Below are 18,223 nucleotides of genomic sequence, written 5' to 3'. Positions count from 1 at the left end.
TTCCTCACAGTAACAGGCCTGTGTCTTTTTAAAGGCTGATGTAGCAAAAAAAACACACTCAAACTCCACACAGAACACACCCAAGATAATTCTGTAGGTATGGTGATGATGCTAGCCACTGTAGTGTGTGACAAAATCATTAATAAGAATATATTTGAGTATATGTGAGAAGAGAGCATGCACTGGGAGGAGTGATACTGAGATATTCTGGTTGTTTCTTTGTATTAAATCATTTCAGGGCTTTCTAATGGCTGTAAAAGGAGAAGTTGGCCATGTGTCGAATGAAGGGATCTAAACTGAGAAACTGATATTTTGAGAGATATGCAAAATTATCTCTGCTCTGGTTTAAGCTGCTTTGGAAAAATCAACTTTGTCTATTTTTTGCATCACTTATAAATTGCATGTTATTACTCATATGATATGAAATGAATGTTCATCATACATTTGGTGTATTGAAAGACAGTATGTATGTAGCGGTATGTAGTGTATAGCCATCTTTGTTTTTCATATTATATACTGATTAACCACCACATTAACACACAGCTCATTGTTGTAGCTATATTGGTGGCCTGTTTTAACGGCTCATTCTGGATCTTTAGTAATTTGATAAAACCTTAATTTGTAGTTTCAATTATTTTCAGTGGCTTTCTGTTTTAACATGCACTTAACAGCCATGGAAAACCATAGGCAAGGGATTTATAGGAATGTATAGATTTAATATAGTCTCTATTTCTGAGTTCCATCCTCTGGTCAATTTGTACCACAGGTCTGATTCAGAAAGGCTGCAGTCTCTGCCAGCAGGCAGGAAGAGAAATTCCAGTTGATCTGAATGGAAGTCCTTTTTGTTTACTAAGACAAAATGCGTTACTGTCAAAATAACTGAAACCATAAAAATAAGATAACCCCTCGTGTGATCCACAGAACATGTAAAGAACACTTTAGTACCCACTGACACGCTGGTATAGCAATTTATAATGCCACGCTTCCTCCTGCTTGCTCGAAGATAATACTGTGAGCCATGGTCATACTAATGAACGCCTGTAGGTGGTGGCAGGGTCTCACCTGTGGAGTTGTTACTCTGAATGAAGTTCCTGTGGTGGGGGTAGCAGGTCGTGGGGAGATGTTGTTCTGGGCCTGGGCCTGAGCTTGAGCCTGAGCTTGAGCCAAAGCCTGCTGAGGAACCATCACCAGCTGGCCCAACTCGGTACGCACCAACACCATTCCTGAGGAACAACAGGGAATATTCATCAGTGGAAAACACTTTACCATGATATCAGTAAAGCCAGCTACTAGCCAAATACAGATAAATTCTGAACGTGAATGACAGGGAATCCTGCCCAGATAACAATGTATCATCCTGAGGGAGTTTAGCAGTCTAAATTTCAAACTGAAGTCAAACAACTGTTGAAAACACCAACCAGAACCTGTTGATCAATGCACTGGAATAGTGACCGATGGTAGACCAGAAAGCGTTTACTTCTGACTGAAATAAAACTGTTTGTAGAACAACATACTTAGCAGTACCAGCCACAGTTTAAACAGTTTAAATCAGTGCATCAAAATACATCAAACCACAGCAATCGACTTTGCTTTATAGCACATTTAACCATGACTGAGACAGACATACTTTTTCATGTGTCATTTACACACATCCGAACATATGTCATGTCGTATTTCACTGCGCTAAACGCTGCATGTGTGATTTCACAAAATTAATATTCAAAGAAAAGCTGCTGGATATCGGATTAATGCGAAAATGACAGTCTGAGGTTCAGGGAATATGACTGATGGTGTGATAGGGAGCTAATTACTCAGAGTCTTTGCTCTTGGGATTGCAGGCAGGACATTACTATGTTTTTGAAGTAGCCCTTGTCTGATCATGACAAAATGTTTTATTACACATGTGTTTATCTATGCAGAATTTACATGAAGTGAAGACGACATGAGGTCAATGGAGAGGTTAATAGCACATTCATTCCCTTGACTATCAGACTGAACCATTGTTCCTGAGGATGAGATGACTCAGAATATCACTCAGGACCAAGCAGCAGCACGCAAACCACTCTGACCACTGTCCACACTTGTTACCTGCTGCTGTCTGTGCAACATACAAAGGATATGAGTCCAAGTTGCTACCTGCCAAATTTGGGCAAATTCTGAAGCAGCTGCCTGTTGATAATTTGATAAATTACCAACCTGAGATAATTCACGAGAATATACAGCACCTGCACTTAATTTGGCCAACAATAAATGTTTAAAATGTAAATTCACTTTGCAACTACAGAAGGGTTTTGACATACTTCTTAGTCATAAAACAATGTAGATCGATTACTCTCAATGTATCAAGTAAGTTAACTGCTTAATTTAAAAACAGTCAAACATCATCATAAGTTTTACAGACTTGTCATCATGTGCAATCTCTTGACACTGGCACTGTATATTCACCTTACTATATATTCCAAGCATATATTTTACTGTCTTTATGCATTATGGGTAAACACTTTTACTTTTTAATGTGTTTGTACTGGCATAAAAAGATTCTCATTCATATTTTGTATTTTTGTATGTTTTGTATGAAACCTTGGTGACAGTCATTCACCAAACCACACTGCAGATGAAAGTTCTTTTAACTGCCTGCTTACGCATGTGAAATGTAGTTTGTAGTATGGAATATACGTAGCCTATGTCTGAATACATTGGTGGTCACGTCTCTATAGGATATAATTTGAGACAGCCTCGTCTTTTATAAGTTAAATCATGTGCTTTGGGTTGAAAATAAAGGAACTAGCCTGGTTTCTTATGGAGACTTAAGTCTTAGAGTTAAGCATAAGCTGATCAATAAAAATGTCCAGCTATATGACAGTGTTTCATTGCAAAGTTCATGCATGTTTTGTCTCATGTTTTTATTATTAATTTTTTTCAGTTGTGGTCTCCTATCAAACATGCTTGGTGTAAATGTTATACTTTGTGCAGCACAGCTGGCACATCACAGCAATAACAACTACTGGTTGAAGTGCTTCCCCAGCCCATCCAGACAAACATCGGAAGAGAGCGGCATGATGCAAAAACCCATCATACTGAAGACAGTCAAACACTACATCTCAACGACAGCTCAAACTCTTGAGCTCCAGATGAGGTTTACCATAACACAGGTGCGAAACACAGCACCTTTTGACCTGCACTTCCTCCACCTCCTTGCCAACCTTACCCGGTGGGATGGTAAACCCGGGGGGAAGCTGAATGGTCGTCTGCTGTTGAGGTGGTCTGACAATCAGCTGGGGGGCTACGATCCTTTGAGGTGCTGTAAGTCCAGGACGGGGTTGAGACTGTGCGTTGGTGGCCACGGCAGGCGTTGGCGAGGGAACTGTGGGTCTGACCATGCTGATCGTGGTGGTGGTCACTGATGTAGTCTGACCAGTCTGACCACCACCACCACCACAGACAGAACTAGTTGCCACCCCTGTGACACAAGCAGCAGTAGTAGTCAGAGGCTGGGTGATTGTTGTGGTTGTTGGAGCTGCTGCTGCTGTAGTTGTTGTTGGTGGTGTGACAACAGAAGCTGCAGGAGAAACAGTGTTTATTACAGAGTTGACACTACCAGACTGGCTTGACATTACAATTTTGGACTGACAATCGTCTGTTTTAGGAGCCCCAGTGTCCGTGGCCGTTTTGCTGTGGTTCTCCTGTGAAGCTGAGGAGGAGGAGGAGGAGGAGGAGGAGGAGGTGAGGGGTCCCACTCTTGAGCCCTGCTGTTGCTGCTGGACCAAGGCCGTGACACTGGTCCCGTTGCCGTTCTGAGCGATACTGGCCACGATGTGACTCGGAAGTCTATGCAAAGCAATGGTGGGAGTCCCCCGGTCGAGAGCAATAGCCGACTGACCGACTGGAAGGCTAGCGTTAGTTAAGGTAAAAGTGGAAGTGTTAATAGAGGATGTCACCGCCGGCCGAGTGGAGTTTGGTGTAGTTTCACTGGGGTCCACGGAGCTAGCGTTTTCGCCCACCACTACCACCGTCGCCGTGGTGATGCTGCTGCTGCTGCTGCTGCTGCTGCTGTTCCTCCGCGTCGTTACAGCGGCGCCGTTCAAACTCTTGATCCGAGCCGAGGCGGTCCTCCGCGGCGTGGTGGTGATGCGTTTCCTCGTCGGGTTGGCTTCTGTCGACGACGTCTCACCTGCTGCTGCTGCTGCTGCTGCTGCTGCTGCTGCGCCCGGAGCAGCCTTAGAAGAGCCGCGGCTGGATGTGTTGGTGGTGGTGGTGGCGGTGCTGATGCTGATGCAGGCTGCTGGCGGAGATCTAGCCAAAGTTGACACACCAGATGCAGTCAGTGTTGTGATGGATGCTCCATGTGATTGAGGACCGCTGCTGCTGCTGCTGCTGGTAGCGTTCACACACGCAGCCGGATTGGTGGAGGTGGAGGTGGTGGTGGTGGTCGTGGTGGTGGTGGTGGAGGGCTCGCCGAAAGACGGGGTAACGTTACAGCAGCCCAGAGACGGAGATGTGACAGCTTTACCCGGGCTGACGTCTTGTTTCGAGTTGATCTCCTGGCGCATCTCAGGTTTATTCCGCCGTCCGTGTTGTTGTTGTTCTAATGTTGTGGTGCCCACTGGAGCTGGTAGCGTTTTTCCTAAGTGATGGTTAGCGGGGGGCACTGAGCCAGCGCCTCCGTTTTCGTCTGTTTTACCCGCTGGGTTGCTTTGGCCAGCAAGCTGTGACTCCAACGAGCCCACTAGGTCGCTCACAGCCTTTTCATCCACCTCTGAAAAGAGCATATCTTCCAGGGGGTCGGAGGCGCCCGCCATCTCTGATCACCGATAGCCGTCTTATTTTTTTTATTTTTTATTTTTTTTTACAATGCGCCTGCGTGTTACTAGGCATTGTGGGAATGACTCTGACGTCATTAGGTGAGAGGAGGGGGTGGAGGGGGCATTTGTGGGATGGAGCGGTTACAGTTGTATTTCCATGTTGTTGTTTTTTTCTACATTATGTTATTTAATAAAGTATTATGAATAGTGTTGTGATTGTGTAAACAACACTACGTGATTACATAAACTCGGATATGTGATACCCCTGACCCAATTCATGCTTTGTCGTTGAGACAATGCAGTAAGATATATACATCATTCAAATTATGCGATATTATACATTTTTTTCCGCATTTAAAATGTATTCTCCACCATTGTAGCGGCAGCGGTGAGAGTTGGAGAGAGAGCACTTGTAATATCGCGATATGATAGAACGGGTGAATCTCAAATCTCCATTTAGCGTCCCTTGCTAAATGGGCTGATATTAAACCCTGGGGAAAAAAACAACAACGATAAAAGTTCAGAAAATTGCTTGTGCGGCGTTCATTTAGCTAAGATGACCATGTGCTGACCAGGTCATCCCCTTTCCTTTATGAATACTTTGCAGTAAGCGGAAGAGGAGGCAACTTTAACGGAATGAGCCGCAGCCTTTCTCCCAACATCCTTAGCGGCGGGCGACGGAAAATGAAAACGGCCATGTCGTGGTAGAAGAAGAAGACAGTTCAGGAGCGAGCGGGTCTGATCCACGGAGAAACTTGTCAAACAATTTAATGTAGCTTTGAAACCACAGCTCTTAATTCATCATACTAGATCGTTCGTTTGCCAGAAAGCAGATTTCGTGGAAGCTAGTGCGTGGTTAAACCCAGAGGAGGACAAACATGAGCGGAGGAGGGACGCCGTACATAGGCAGCAAAATTAGCCTCATCTCTAAGGCCGAGATTCGCTATGAAGGAATTTTATACACAATTGACACTGAAAACTCGACTGTAGCTCTTGCTAAAGGTACGTAAAGTAACCACAATGAGGTTGCACTACTCAAAGCAGGTTACCACACAGCTTTAAAGCGTGCTCAGCGATGGAAAACTAAAAAATGAATTGTAGCGCAGTTAGCTACGTCAGCTAGCTGCTTAGCCAACTACTAGCTAAGTGGTGCTGTAGTTCACACTCTGCCCTTTGTTTACGTTGTGCTGAGGACTGAGTGGCACTTAAAAGAAAACTTAATAACGTTAACTATATACCACCTCCTGTTAGAGTTTAATCATGGGTTATTAATAAACACACATTAAGTGTTTATTTTGAACTTGTTAAGTTGATCCGGCAAATGTATTTTAGGATTGGTTTTATAATGTCCTACCAGGGTTAACGTGTTAGAGATTAACCTCCTAGGCTATCCCTGGCTTGTTTACTTTCTTATTTTGAACAGTAGAATACATTATAACAACTTTGTCAAAGCACAGGCCTAGCAAGCTTCAGTTACAAGACTGCTTTTGCAAAGTAATTCAAACTTATGCTGTGAATGTGAATTTTTTCCAACAGTTCGCTCTTTTGGCACTGAAGACCGGCCCACTGACAGGCCTATTCCACCTCGGGATGAAGTGTTTGAGTACATCATCTTCCGAGGAAGCGATATAAAAGACCTAACTGTTTGTGAGCCACCCAAAGCCACTAGCTCCTTGCCTCAGGACCCTGCCATAGTTCAAGTAAGATTACTTTTCTGTGACCTTGTACTATTTAAACTAGTGGTATGTATTCTTTGTTTTCTTTAAAAGCCATAGGAAATCTCAACTTAGTCGTCCCTGGCTGCGGCCATGCTGTTATTTCTAAGATGAACACATTTTGATCTTGTCATGGAGAAGTACAGGTGTAAGTGACTAATTTAATATAATGATGGATCAGTTTAGCTGCTTCCATATCAGGGTCCTGTTGCTGTGTATGCTGACTCAGTGTCACCCTGACATGGTTTACTGGGATACTGAAGCCAATCGGAGTCATCGTTAATGTTAGCACTTATACCTGTGCGTTACCTACTCTAGCAAGTCATAATGTCATGCCTTTTTTAGAATTTTGTTCAAACAAGTCAAGATTTTGTTGGTGTTATTTTGTGTGAAAATATTGTTTGGCAGTCAGTGTTGTCATGACTTTTCAATTGACTGTTTATTTATTTTCTCTAGTCATCTATTGGATCCTCCAATGCTTCTGCAGCACCATCATTCCAGTCTGCTGGGCCCTATGCTCCATTCAACAGGGCCCCTGTCCCACCTTACAGCCAGTTTGGTGTTGCACCCCTTGCAGCTCAGCAGTTTGGATCTGCTGGAGCAGGAGGTAAGGAGTGGATCCTGTATTGAGGGGTATATGAATTTATAGAGATCTGTACCATACTGTCATTTGCATTGCTTTTATTGTAGGCAATATCGCAGCCACATTGCAACTGGCTATTATTATAAAAACAAACAAGCTGGAGTTAAAATGAACATAAGCTGTGCAATTTTCAGCATCAGTTGACACAAATATTATCAGAATCGCTTGGATTAAAATCAAACCATTATCAGCACAGATTAATTTAAAAAAAAAAGTTATAAACTCAAGGATGTTCTATCAGTAACAGGATCCAATCAATCGATGTGCAATCAATCGAACATTCTTCAAACAAGCCCTGTAAGCAAGATGTTCCTCAAACATGTTGTCAGCAGCCCCTGATCCTTGCTGATTTCAATAGAGCACAGCTGCGTGTTTCCTTTTGGGGTTTCCCACACCTGAAGCTCATTATGTGTTGGACCAGGAATAACGAGGACAATTGTACAACAGATTTCTAATAAACTGCTGAAGCTTGTGTATATGAAAGTGCTCAGCGGAGAGTATATCTTAAACCAATTAAATTTCTGTCTGTTATATTGCTTTGCAGATATTTGTTATTAGATGTTTGTGTTGTATAATGGTCACATTATGCTGTAGCCCTCAGCATGAGATGTGTCACTACACTGTCACATACTTTAGGACAAACTGCACTGCCTCTGCTCTTAAGAAAATCATACAATTTGGCACTTTGATGTTTTCTGCAGGACGCACTAGTCCTAAGGTGGACTCTTTAACAAAAGGTCCCTCACTGGAGCAGGCTGCGCAGGCCCCACCATCAGCTGCCCCAGCTCCACCTGCACCTGTGGGACAGAGGAGTCAGTCAGCAGTTCCCAGACCAACTGGTCCCACCACTAGCAGCCAAAAGCCCCCTGACCTTCTGGAGCAGAGAAAGGGTAAGGGTGCTTCACCAGCTTGTTGTGGTAGATCTTCACAAAAGTCCATCCAGAGTATTGCCAAGCACTGATTTTGACAAACAGAGGTGTAGGGATAATGACAAGAAATTAGAAATATCTTATCTGGGCTTAAAAGAGATTCCTGGGCATGGCATTCTCTACAGGGCCAGAAAAATCACCCCCAAGTTTAGCTTCTGAACACTTCTGCTTACCACTGACCCTGCGCCATGTCTGAAACTGGTGCTTGTGTTGTGCATTATGTCTGTGGTGGACTAACTCTGGCTAAACTTGTGCTATTTTCTTCTTTCTCCTCTGTTCAGCTCCTGAGGTTCAGAAAGTGTCACAGCCAGATAATGAACATGGGGCTCTTGAAAACCGGGATCCCAACAAGCGTTACATTCGTAAGTAATTTCCACCTTCAACCTAATTAATTATACCTAAAACAAACCTAATTTCACCCACTGAAATGTTCATTTATTTTAGCAGCAATTTAATCTTTATGGACTTAATGCTTAATGCTTATTAAGAAAATCTACAATTTTCTCTGCGATAACTAGGGATGTCTCCAACTAAGAATATTTCAGTCGAAGCCGAATTCGTCAGATTTTGCCTTACATCAAAATCTTTGAATCATGTTGTTTTTTCCCTCATTGATTCATGATCTCATTTGTGTCTTTACGACTGCAGAAAAGAGCTAAAACACCAAAATAAACTAAGTTGAATCAGACTCCTCCAAATCGAATCAAGAATCATCGACCGTTCATGTCCACCCCTATTGATAACATTATTGACAATTTCTGTTAAATTTTTGAATCCGGTTTTCATCTTTACTTTTCATGTCATTACTTTTGATATCAACAATGCAATCAGAATGAGTCTGTGCAGTGATTTGTTTTCATTTGTCTGGCTGTACAAACCAACATATCGAATCATAATAAGTCAAGTATAGCTTAAGACGATGCTTTTTTTCTTTTCTTTATTAGGATCCCCATTAGCACCCGCAGCAGCATCCTAATATTCATGGGCTGCACACTACATGTTGTTTGTCGGAGTGTTGCTGTATTTCCGTTTCCCTCTGTTATCTTTCAGCGGGTGCCCAGGGCATGCGCCGTGGCCGTGGAAGAGGAAACCGCAGCAGGGGCAAAATGAATATGCGCAGGGATGGCACCATGAAGTTTGAGGAAGACTTTGACTTTGAGACTGCCAACGCCCAGTTTCACAAAGATGAGATTGACAAAGAGCTGCAGAATAAGCTCAAACTGAAAGGTACAGTTTCACATGTTTTAAGGACAAAAACAGGCACTGCATTTTTTTGGGCTGCAGAACAATTTTCATCAAATCAGTCCAGTTACAGTCTGATATATTTATCATTAGTTTTAAAGGCCTTTTTTTTATTTATATATATATATATATATATATATATATATATATATATATATATATATATATATATATATATATATATATATATATATATATATATATATATATATATATATATATATATACACAGTGTATATATATATATATATATATATATATACACAGTATATTATATATATATATATATAATATATATAAAAATGGTTTTAATCCCTAAAATGGTCCCAAACAACTACATAGTTTTTGGCATCTTCAGTATGACAGTATAATTGCACGGCCCTGATGTTCAACTTTCAAAAATCTGGTGTTTTAACATTTTCTTCCACCGTAAACAGATGACAAGAGCGACAAGGCGCTAAATGGAGAAGAAACTGCTGAGTCGGAACATCCAGCCAATGAGGGGACCACTGAGGAGGAGGAGGCTGTGATAAACCCATGCTACTATGACAAGTCCAAATCCTTCTTTGACAACCTGTCCTGTGATGATCCCAGGTGCCTTTCTTTATTGCTGGACCTGGATGGGGATGGTTGTGTTCACACTAATTACACTGTTGCTGTGTTTCAATTTGAATACTTCAATACTTACACTAACTATTTTGAGTATGTAGGTGCGTCTCAATTCACAAGTATGTCAAAGTGTACCCGGATGGTGCACTCATAACAGCCTTAAAGTTAAGTGTGGAACGATGGACACTTCCCACTTCAACTATCGCCATCTTGGCTACATAGCATAAATATTATGTAAATCAACATACTGGTAGGCCAATGTTTTCCACCAGTAAGAGGAGCCAGCTGCGTAATCTCCACCTCACATTAAACAGGTGGCGCACACAAGCAAAAAAAGGCGTTCATGATCGCTAATTGAAATTCCAAACAAATCATGCCGGTAGATCTGTCGACCGGCGACAGTAGCGTCCAAAAAAAGAAGACATTGGCAACCCTTGCGATCGTTAGTGCCGGTAAATGCACAACAACAGTATTCGATTTGAGACAACACTAACTGTGGAAATTTGTGCACTGCTGAAGTACATAGTATAATACATCATGGTGTACTCATGGAAGTATTTGAATTGAGACCCAGCCTGTGGTCAAACACCAAAGAGCTGGAGCAGCCATAGGCCAGTGCTTCATCTGTGAAAGTCCAAGTTAGTGAAGTTGCACTGTGGCTGGGCTGAACATTGGACTTATATAATAAATATATTATATAATTTGTATGGCATTTAATTATAGTCCGTTTTAACCTGCTCCTGATTTCCATGTTGCAGTTACTGCATCACATTTTTATTCTGTTTTGATTTGGTGTCGTAGTGTTACTGTTTGTCTAATTTGTATCAGCACAATATACTTTTTGTATTCTCTACATCATTACAATTTGTTTAAACATGTAAATTGTTCTTAATAATTGTACTGACTTTTGTTTTGTTTTTATCTCTTAAAGTAGAGGGGGAGACAGAGGATATTCAAAGTAAGTCACATATTTTCTAAACCATGTTTGGGGAGGCACCTCAGGTGTTGGCAGTGAGAATAAGCACATGAATACTAACACTATAACAGCTTTTATTGTTGGATTGAGGGGTCAGATTTATGCTATGTACTTCAGACAAAGAAATGTTCATACCTAAAACTACAAATGTGCATTTAACATACAACTAATACATGGCACATGAAGATGAAGTACATTGTTTAAGAGCAACATCCACTCCTTCCCTGTATAGTGGTGTGCAGTACTAATTCATAGTTGTTTAAAAATACTGGGGAAAAAAATAAGCAAAAACTGTTGTTTTATCCCGTGGTGTTTGTGAGGTATGTGTGTCACCTGAAAAGCTGGATCCTGACTGGTCTTTGCATGTGACAGGGATCGAAGGCCTACCTGGGCAGACGAGAGACGAATGAACGCAGAGACGTTCGGCATCCCCATGAGGCACAATCGAGGGAGGGGGGGTTACCGTGGCCGAGGCTTCATGGGGCCCCGCGGAGGCCGAGGAAGATCGGCGAGCAGAGGTTCCTTTGGGCCACCCCGCGGTGCTCCACCTGGTTTCAGAGGTGGATTCAGGGGTGGCAGAGGAGGACGGGATTTCTCCGATTTTGAATACAGGGTAAATCAATCAGCTTCATGAGTTCTGAACAATATTAAAGTACTATTTAAGTGCAGTTAGAACATTTTTATAGCTCCTCTAATTTTAAGTTTTTGTTTGTGTTTGTTTTATCCAGAAGGACAACAAGGTGGCTGCATAGTAAATCAGCGATGGATCCATAAAGAATTGTAGCTCCTCACAATGAAATTATTCCAGCTCAAGAAATTTTCTTTGGTCTCAACATTTGACAGAAAGAATGAAGACATCCTCTCAGTCACCAGCACCAGGGTTGACTCTTTGACATCAGGGGGTGAGAGTACAGAAGTTTAGTTTGATAAACAGTCACCAGATGGACACAATGATGTGTAAATACTTTGCTTTGGAGTAACTCTGTATTTTTGCATCAATCAAGTTCATTTCTTACCGGAGTCGTCTTTGATATTGACAGCTGTATGCAGAAAGCCCAGTGATACTGTGAGCGGATCACAGTTCATGTGATCAATAGCTTTATTTTTTACTTTCTTTCAGTTTTTGAGATGATATTCTTGGCACCAAATTTCACTGCATTGCCTGTTGCACCATATTCTTCTCTCCTCAAACGTAGGTTGGTTGCCATGTGTTCAGTATTCTTACCAACTTGTCAGGACTTTTGTTTTGTTTTTGATATCCATTCATTCACAATGAAGTCATGAGGTCAAATCCAGCTGAGAGAAACGGAATCAAAACTGAATATTGTAATGAATGAATGAATGTATATCTCACTCAGCTTCTACTTTGTGCCCTCCAGCAAATCATTGCTCGACAGACTCATTTTAGTTATTAGACATGTTTTGCAGTAGTTAGAATCATTAGCTTATACTTTGACCCCCTGAAAACTCATCAGATGAATTGTGTTTCTGCTTGAGGTTTGTAGCTGGACCTCTGCAGGCCTTGTAAATGGTGGCAGCCTCATACAGGCGACCAAGAGGAGCCAGTCATTTGATTGACATAAGGTGGTTTACAGCATTAGCTTTAGAAGTTTGTTAACTAGTTTTTTTTTTTTTAAGCGGGTCTGTTATATAGTTGACTAAAAGAGCATTCCCATGGTTTGTGTCAGTGAAAGAGTCATCCATTGCTATTGATGTCTTTTTAGAAGTTCTTTAGAAAAGGAAAACCTTGAGTTTATAAATCACAACCTGCAATTAAATTGACCTTCAATAATTGGATTTTGATAACAAATGCTCCACTATTTTGCCAAAAAGAAAATGTGAGGGATTGCGCAAAGATTTGTCAGTCTCTAAGTACATGTTTGTTCATTTAGTTACCTCTGAAATCTACCTTTTCCATGTCCAAAACATACTGAGCCATCTGTTGAAGTATGTTCCTTTTTTTCCCAGCATCCTTTGATTTGTCTTACAATTGTGTCATCTACATTTTTTTTTATATAAAAAGAGTCGACCACTTTCCACTGCAAAACTTTCAAAAAAGAAAAAAGCACTTGCAGTGTTGTGAGGATTGTTTACTGAAAATTGGGAAATCTTGTAAATGGATTGAATGTGTGTGTTCAATACAGATGGCAGCATTTCTTATAAATACCAGCCGTCTGGCTTGTTTGTAGCTCCTCTTGATGCATTATTGTTAATGTGATTGTTCTCTGGAGTGAATTTGTTTTTCTTTTTTTACTGATTGTGAACAAAGGGACAAGAACTGGATGAGGTGCCAGTGTGTTGGGAGGGTGGGGGGTGTTTTTTTGGGCTCTGATTTGTTAGTACTTTAGGGAGTGCCTTCAGAGTGGTCAATTTTTTTACAGCTCTCCCTTTAACTTTAAGGTTACCCTTTGACAAAAGTATTGATAGCACTACAAGGTGAAACTAGATCCTTCTCAAATGCTGTGGTTGTTTTTAAAACAAAGTAGCCCAGCTAAATATGTGCTGTTTAACTGGATATTGCACAGACTGCTGATCACTGCATGATAGCCATAGGAACCCTTAACTTTATATGGGCTTTCGCAATAACCATTGAGATCGGATTTGAGACAACAACAAAAAAAGTATTAGTGAGCAATTCAAAAACTGACATCTTTTCATATGTTTGTTACTCCTTCCAGTCACTGGAATTGTAAACCAGGAATTGTTTTCTTGACAATATCAGCAAAATGGAGTTTTTACGTCAAATAAAGAATTGTACAATAGCCCGTGTGTCTGTTTCCTCCTTAATCGCCATGTATGTGGGTGTTTTACAGAAATGTAACTTCTGCAATTTACATCTCTCTGAATCAACTAAGTAAGTGTAAGTTGCTTTGGTTTGGTTTATTAGTAAATAGTTCAGTTGGCAGAAGACATTGCTTTTAAGGCTCGTGTAAATGTAACAATATACAAACATTTTAGTTATTCCACACAAACACAAATTATACAACACTTGTGTGACTTTCCTCAGAGTAGAGCATGGTTGTGATTTTAACAGATGTGCCCAGGCCCTTGATGTCCAATATTAACAGAATCTAATAAGTTTTTAATAAACATGATATCTTTAAAAACAGATATTTTTGATTGAGTGTTACAACCTGAGTTCATATACAGTACAAGTAACCAATTGCATATTGTGTGTATGTTATATCAAGCCTTGAAGCACACACATGACTCAGTGATGACCCAACATCCACACAGTATAGTGTTTGTATAGTGCTTATGAGAATAAGGTTAAGGAGTGTAGCCTAGTTAACCAGGTCTACTGGCAATTTAGCTGTGTTTGAAACAGAGCCATTGTTAATTTTATTAATTACACATCATGTACTAGTATGGTCATTTTTAAGTGCTGTGGAAAAACATATTACCTTTTAGGAAAGCAAAGAAAAGAAAGTCAAAAGTATAAATTTTATATTTGACTGCACATGGTGTTTTACAAATTGGCAAAAGCTGATTTCAGTAAAGTGTGGCTGGGCATAAGATGAGATCACAAGTCTTGTCATTATCTGCTTTGTAATGATCTAAGAGTGAGGACTGGAGGTTAAATAAAACAATCCACATTGTGTTTACATACTAGTATAGTATTACAAAGCTGTGCACTAAGCCTAAGCTTGGGAGTGGTATAAAGTTACCACCTCTGTCCGGACGGGGGCAGTAAAGCAGCGAGGACGACCCCGGGTGGCCCATCAACTCCACCCGGACCCGGAGAAGCCGCGGAGAAACGTAAACAAATGGCAAAGTAAACGTGACTCTACAAAAATGTCGATTGTGTTTGTGCCAAAGAAACTACGAGGGAAGGCGAAAGTCAACCAGGAGACGATCCAGAGGGTGAGAGACCAGCGGACACTGAACTGAACGAGCTGCCCGCTCATGTTCCCCTAACGATAACAATGGCGTTAGCGGTTAGCAACTGGCTAGCTGTTTCCTACATGCACAGCTGCTTCTTTACGCCTGGTCTACACCTATTCTCACACTGTCGGTTCCTTATTGTTGTCCTCTATAAATATGTTTTTTGGTTAGCTGGAAGTGCCTTCATTGTATCCATGCTAAATACCGCCCTTGTCATGTTAGCTGATTAGGCTACGGTGGCTGCGAGATGTAACTAATCGTGTCTCTGTTTTAGCTGCTGGATGAAAACGACCAGCTGGTGAGATGCATCACTGAGTACATGCAGAAAGGCCGAGCAGTGGAGTGTGTGCAGTAAGTTACATTTACGTCCAATGCCATGCCATTCGTGTATGTAGCCTGCTGTGCTACAACTACATGACTGTTTCGTTACATACAAACATGGAGCTTGCTATGCTGCTGTGAGTTACTAGTGGTTAGCAGGATACCTGTGCACTTCCATGAGTTGTGTTTGCGTGTTTGTTTATCTGCTGTTATTTTCTTCTTTCACCAACAGATACCAGCAGATCTTGCATCGCAATATCGTCTATCTAGCGACCATAGCAGATGCCAGTCCTGACAACTTGCCTCCTTCCACAAATGTAAAGGCAAGCCAGACGATACACGTGTTTGAATTAATAGTGTAAAGTCGTTGTGCTCTCTTGTTTTGACCACCGACCATTTTCTCTTTACCCAGTCGACACCTAACGGGACTTCAGCCTCCATACCCACTGTGAATGGACATATCCGGACATGACGATGGCAGCTTGGCTCAGTGGAGCAGTTGTATTGCACACAGTTCATTATTACTGTGATAGGCAAATCTACAATGGGAGCTCTGCACTGTTGGTTTTAGTTTTGTGAATGTTTCAGGTTCATGGGTGTTTGAGTTCAGCAAGACATATTGATTGTCTCTTACTTTGTCAACAAATCTTTGATTCCAAACCATATTATGTATTTTCTAAAATGGTGAAATAAATTTTTTTTCTATTTAATGAAATAAGGAATTGTTGAAATAATTCTGTTCATAGACCACACAGAGAGCCGACTGACATGAGATGTCAGTGTCTGTTGCTGAAGCTGAGGATGATTTCATATGAGTGAGCAGAAAAGAGAACAGCGAGTAAATTGCTAGTCATTTTTATTTGTTTTTTGCATTGCTGGTACACTTGGAAAGATTCAGTTGCCAGCTCAAGAGAACAATAAGCAACATAAGCCAAGCAGTCCCCCTTCATATCTTCTATCAGGGCAACGTGTTTTTTATTATTTTATCTTTTGTAGAAGCCACTAGTAAATCATTTGACACAGCTGAGAAGCTAACAGTTACAGTCCAAGGTCTGTAATGATGTCTTTAAAAAAGGCTGCAACAGTTAGGGAGATAACACAGACAAAAAGCAACAAACCCTATATCTTGATTGTGCAAAGCACATTAACTATAAAAAGATATATATTTATATGTATATACAGCAAACAATTCTCTGTAAACATGTTAAGTATGTTAGTTTTCTGAAAACATGGTGTCATTTCATAAATACAGGCAACATTGGCATCCGCAAACATCACAAAAAGATAACATTCTGGGCTTTTAAATACAGCCCATTGCCATAGAAACCGAAGAAACAAGGGCTCGAAAACACCCTCATCACATTGTTTTAGTGTTTAGCATGGCATATTTGGTAACCTTTATAGATAGATGGTGTAGTTCAACTCGGTAGGAAAAAAATGTGCTTTTTCACATATTGGGAGGTGGAAAATAATGTTTCATGTCATATGGCTACAAGAATACTAACATACAGTAATGGTATAACATGTAAGAAAATACAAAAATAAGATTAATACTGTCAATAATTGTACAAGAAAAATATTGTATTATTAAACTGAAGAAAAGTTAGGTTTATGGGAGTTAGTGTCAATCTGGAGCAAACAACCGCCAATTAGAGAGGAGGAAATGAATGCGCTTCTGGGTGTGAAGATGTTCCCTAATGATCTCATCCAGTAGGGCGTGTAACTTCACTGTTCATCAATTATCTCAGACCTCCCGTCTCTTCAGCACCATTCATCTTCTCAACAACGCTTTGGTTGGAAATTATATTCTGCAAGTGCTATCAATACCAACATGGCACATAGTTACTGCTATAATTCTTAACTCTTGTCAGTTGTTGAAAAAGTAGTGTATTTCTCTCAAATTACACCTCTGCAGTGACTTACTATATTTATGCTGAGCCTGCTCAAAGCCTCTTAATAAAAAGAACTAAATATTTATATTTCAACTTCAGTATTTTACAAGCTATGAAACAGTAGATGGTAGCTGTATTCTGAGTCATCTTGCGTGAGATTTGGCAGTTACAGCTATGTAGACACAGTATATTTAATATGGGCAAAATGAGAGCATTTCAAGCCCCTGCCCCCTTGTAATCCCCTCCTTTACACACACACGCGCACACACACACAAACACACACACTCAGCTGCAGAAGCAAGTGGGTGACGGCCGTGCACGTCTCCAGCTCTTGTCTGAGGAGCCGTCAGCTTCAACAGACAGAGAAACAACCACTAGACTACCTGCTGCCCGCATGACACATGCACCTTTCATAGTTAAAACATGGCAGTTGAAAAAACTTCAAAATACGTCTCTTTTTTGAAATGGGGATGTTTTGACATGGAAAAATATAGATACAAAAATGTTGAGCCAGTGTGTATACTTAATTTTGCCTCCGAGGGCTTTGAAATCTTCAGATTCAGTGGGTGTGGACTGTAAAGGCTGCAGCTCGGCCCACTCAGTGGCTCATCTAAACAGCTACAGGTCCTCTGTGGCACTTCACCGCGGACTCGTTCGACATTAGACTGGTCAGTACTGGTGAAGGTAGGAGGGCCTGTGCTCATGTTTGAGGGGGAAGGATTTGAAGCCCTTGGTCATGGGTTTGTGTTGCTGCTGTTGCTGTTGCTGCTGCTGTTGTTGCTGCTGCTGCTGCTGCTGCTGCTGCGGCTGCTGGGTGAAGGGAAAACCAGAGGAGATGCCTGTGGAGGGGGAGCAGTCGCTGGCAGTGGACCACACGGGAGACTGCAGCATCTGCATGGAGTCGCTCCACTGGGAAGAAGGAGGGATGTTCATCTGGTACAAGGAAGAGCTGGGATTGGGCATGGTGTTGGTGTGGGTGGAGTGCTGCCATGGTGCTTTGGGAGGCCAGGTTTTAGTTTTGCTGTCCTGTAAGAGAACAGCAGACAGTGGTCAGTTAAAGACTACGTGTCATGAACAGTCACGTCTGAGAAGCCTGGTACATACACTTCAGATTTAATCAAAGAACTTCAGCAACTTCTAATGTCTCAGAAGTCTAATTAAAATACATTCATCTCTAAATGTTTAATTAAATGTAGGGTGGTTAAAGGA

At 41.2% G+C, this 18,223-nt stretch overlaps 4 protein-coding genes across 6 annotated transcripts in view; 2 read left to right on the top strand and 2 right to left on the bottom strand.

The window, feature by feature from the left end:
• Window positions 1–4,805, bottom strand: part of LOC311008191 (transcription initiation factor TFIID subunit 4) — an 85,946-nt gene extending 81,141 nt beyond the window's left edge. Inside the window, exons 1-2 of the mRNA XM_084001643.1 lie at window positions 3,209–4,805; window positions 1,063–1,223 (exon numbers count right to left, since the gene is read on the bottom strand). Coding sequence (XP_083857769.1) covers window positions 1,063–1,223; window positions 3,209–4,799 — 1,752 coding nt within the window. The 5' untranslated portion in view covers window positions 4,800–4,805. The remainder of the gene's footprint in view (window positions 1–1,062; window positions 1,224–3,208) is intronic.
• A 678-nt stretch (window positions 4,806–5,483) lies between these two features.
• On the top strand, window positions 5,484–13,549 carry lsm14ab (LSM14A mRNA processing body assembly factor b). The gene is made up of 10 exons (XM_083993740.1): window positions 5,484–5,804; window positions 6,339–6,502; window positions 6,974–7,124; window positions 7,862–8,050; window positions 8,371–8,451; window positions 9,140–9,316; window positions 9,769–9,925; window positions 10,872–10,898; window positions 11,289–11,529; window positions 11,645–13,549. The coding sequence occupies exons 1-10, from the start codon at window positions 5,681–5,683 to the stop codon at window positions 11,666–11,668; spliced, it is 1,335 nt and encodes a 444-aa protein (XP_083849866.1). The 5' UTR covers window positions 5,484–5,680; the 3' UTR covers window positions 11,669–13,549.
• A 1,062-nt stretch (window positions 13,550–14,611) lies between these two features.
• ss18l2 (ss18, like 2) lies at window positions 14,612–15,816 on the top strand. 2 transcript variants are annotated; one of them, XM_083998055.1, is made up of 4 exons: window positions 14,612–14,780; window positions 15,076–15,152; window positions 15,355–15,439; window positions 15,535–15,816. In XM_083998055.1, exons 1-4 carry the CDS (start codon window positions 14,712–14,714, stop codon window positions 15,592–15,594), a joined length of 291 nt encoding a protein of 96 aa, XP_083854181.1. In that variant the 5' UTR covers window positions 14,612–14,711; the 3' UTR covers window positions 15,595–15,816. The 2 variants fall into 2 exon arrangements, with proteins under 2 accessions (XP_083854181.1, XP_083854180.1); XM_083998054.1 differs by having other exon boundaries at window positions 15,355–15,445.
• A 163-nt stretch (window positions 15,817–15,979) lies between these two features.
• Window positions 15,980–18,223, bottom strand: part of garre1 (granule associated Rac and RHOG effector 1) — a 35,795-nt gene continuing 33,551 nt past the window's right edge. For both annotated transcript variants that reach the window (XM_083993833.1, XM_083993834.1), the window contains exon 14: window positions 15,980–18,040. In XM_083993833.1, the coding sequence (XP_083849959.1) occupies window positions 17,684–18,040 (357 nt within the window). In that variant the 3' untranslated portion in view covers window positions 15,980–17,683. The remainder of the gene's footprint in view (window positions 18,041–18,223) is intronic.

The sequence above is a fragment of the Trachurus trachurus genome (assembly GCF_905171665.1).
Source record: "Trachurus trachurus genome assembly, chromosome: 3".
Taxonomy (NCBI): Eukaryota; Metazoa; Chordata; class Actinopteri; order Carangiformes; family Carangidae; genus Trachurus; species Trachurus trachurus.
Note: the sequence above shows the minus strand (reverse complement) of the source record. Positions and strands in the feature narration are given on the sequence as shown.

Coding starts and splice junctions, on each gene's coding strand:
- ss18l2 (XM_083998054.1), top strand. CDS start 14,712: ATGTCGATTGTGTTTGTGCCAAAGAAACTACGAGGGAAGGCGAAAGTC. Junction 14,781..15,075: donor ACCAGGAGACGATCCAGAGG/GTGAGAGACCAG, acceptor TCTCTGTTTTAG/CTGCTGGATGAAAACGACCA. Junction 15,153..15,354: donor CGAGCAGTGGAGTGTGTGCA/GTAAGTTACATT, acceptor TTTCACCAACAG/ATACCAGCAGATCTTGCATC.
- lsm14ab (XM_083993740.1), top strand. CDS start 5,681: ATGAGCGGAGGAGGGACGCCGTACATAGGCAGCAAAATTAGCCTCATC. Junction 8,051..8,370: donor CCTTCTGGAGCAGAGAAAGG/GTAAGGGTGCTT, acceptor TCCTCTGTTCAG/CTCCTGAGGTTCAGAAAGTG. Junction 9,317..9,768: donor GAATAAGCTCAAACTGAAAG/GTACAGTTTCAC, acceptor CACCGTAAACAG/ATGACAAGAGCGACAAGGCG.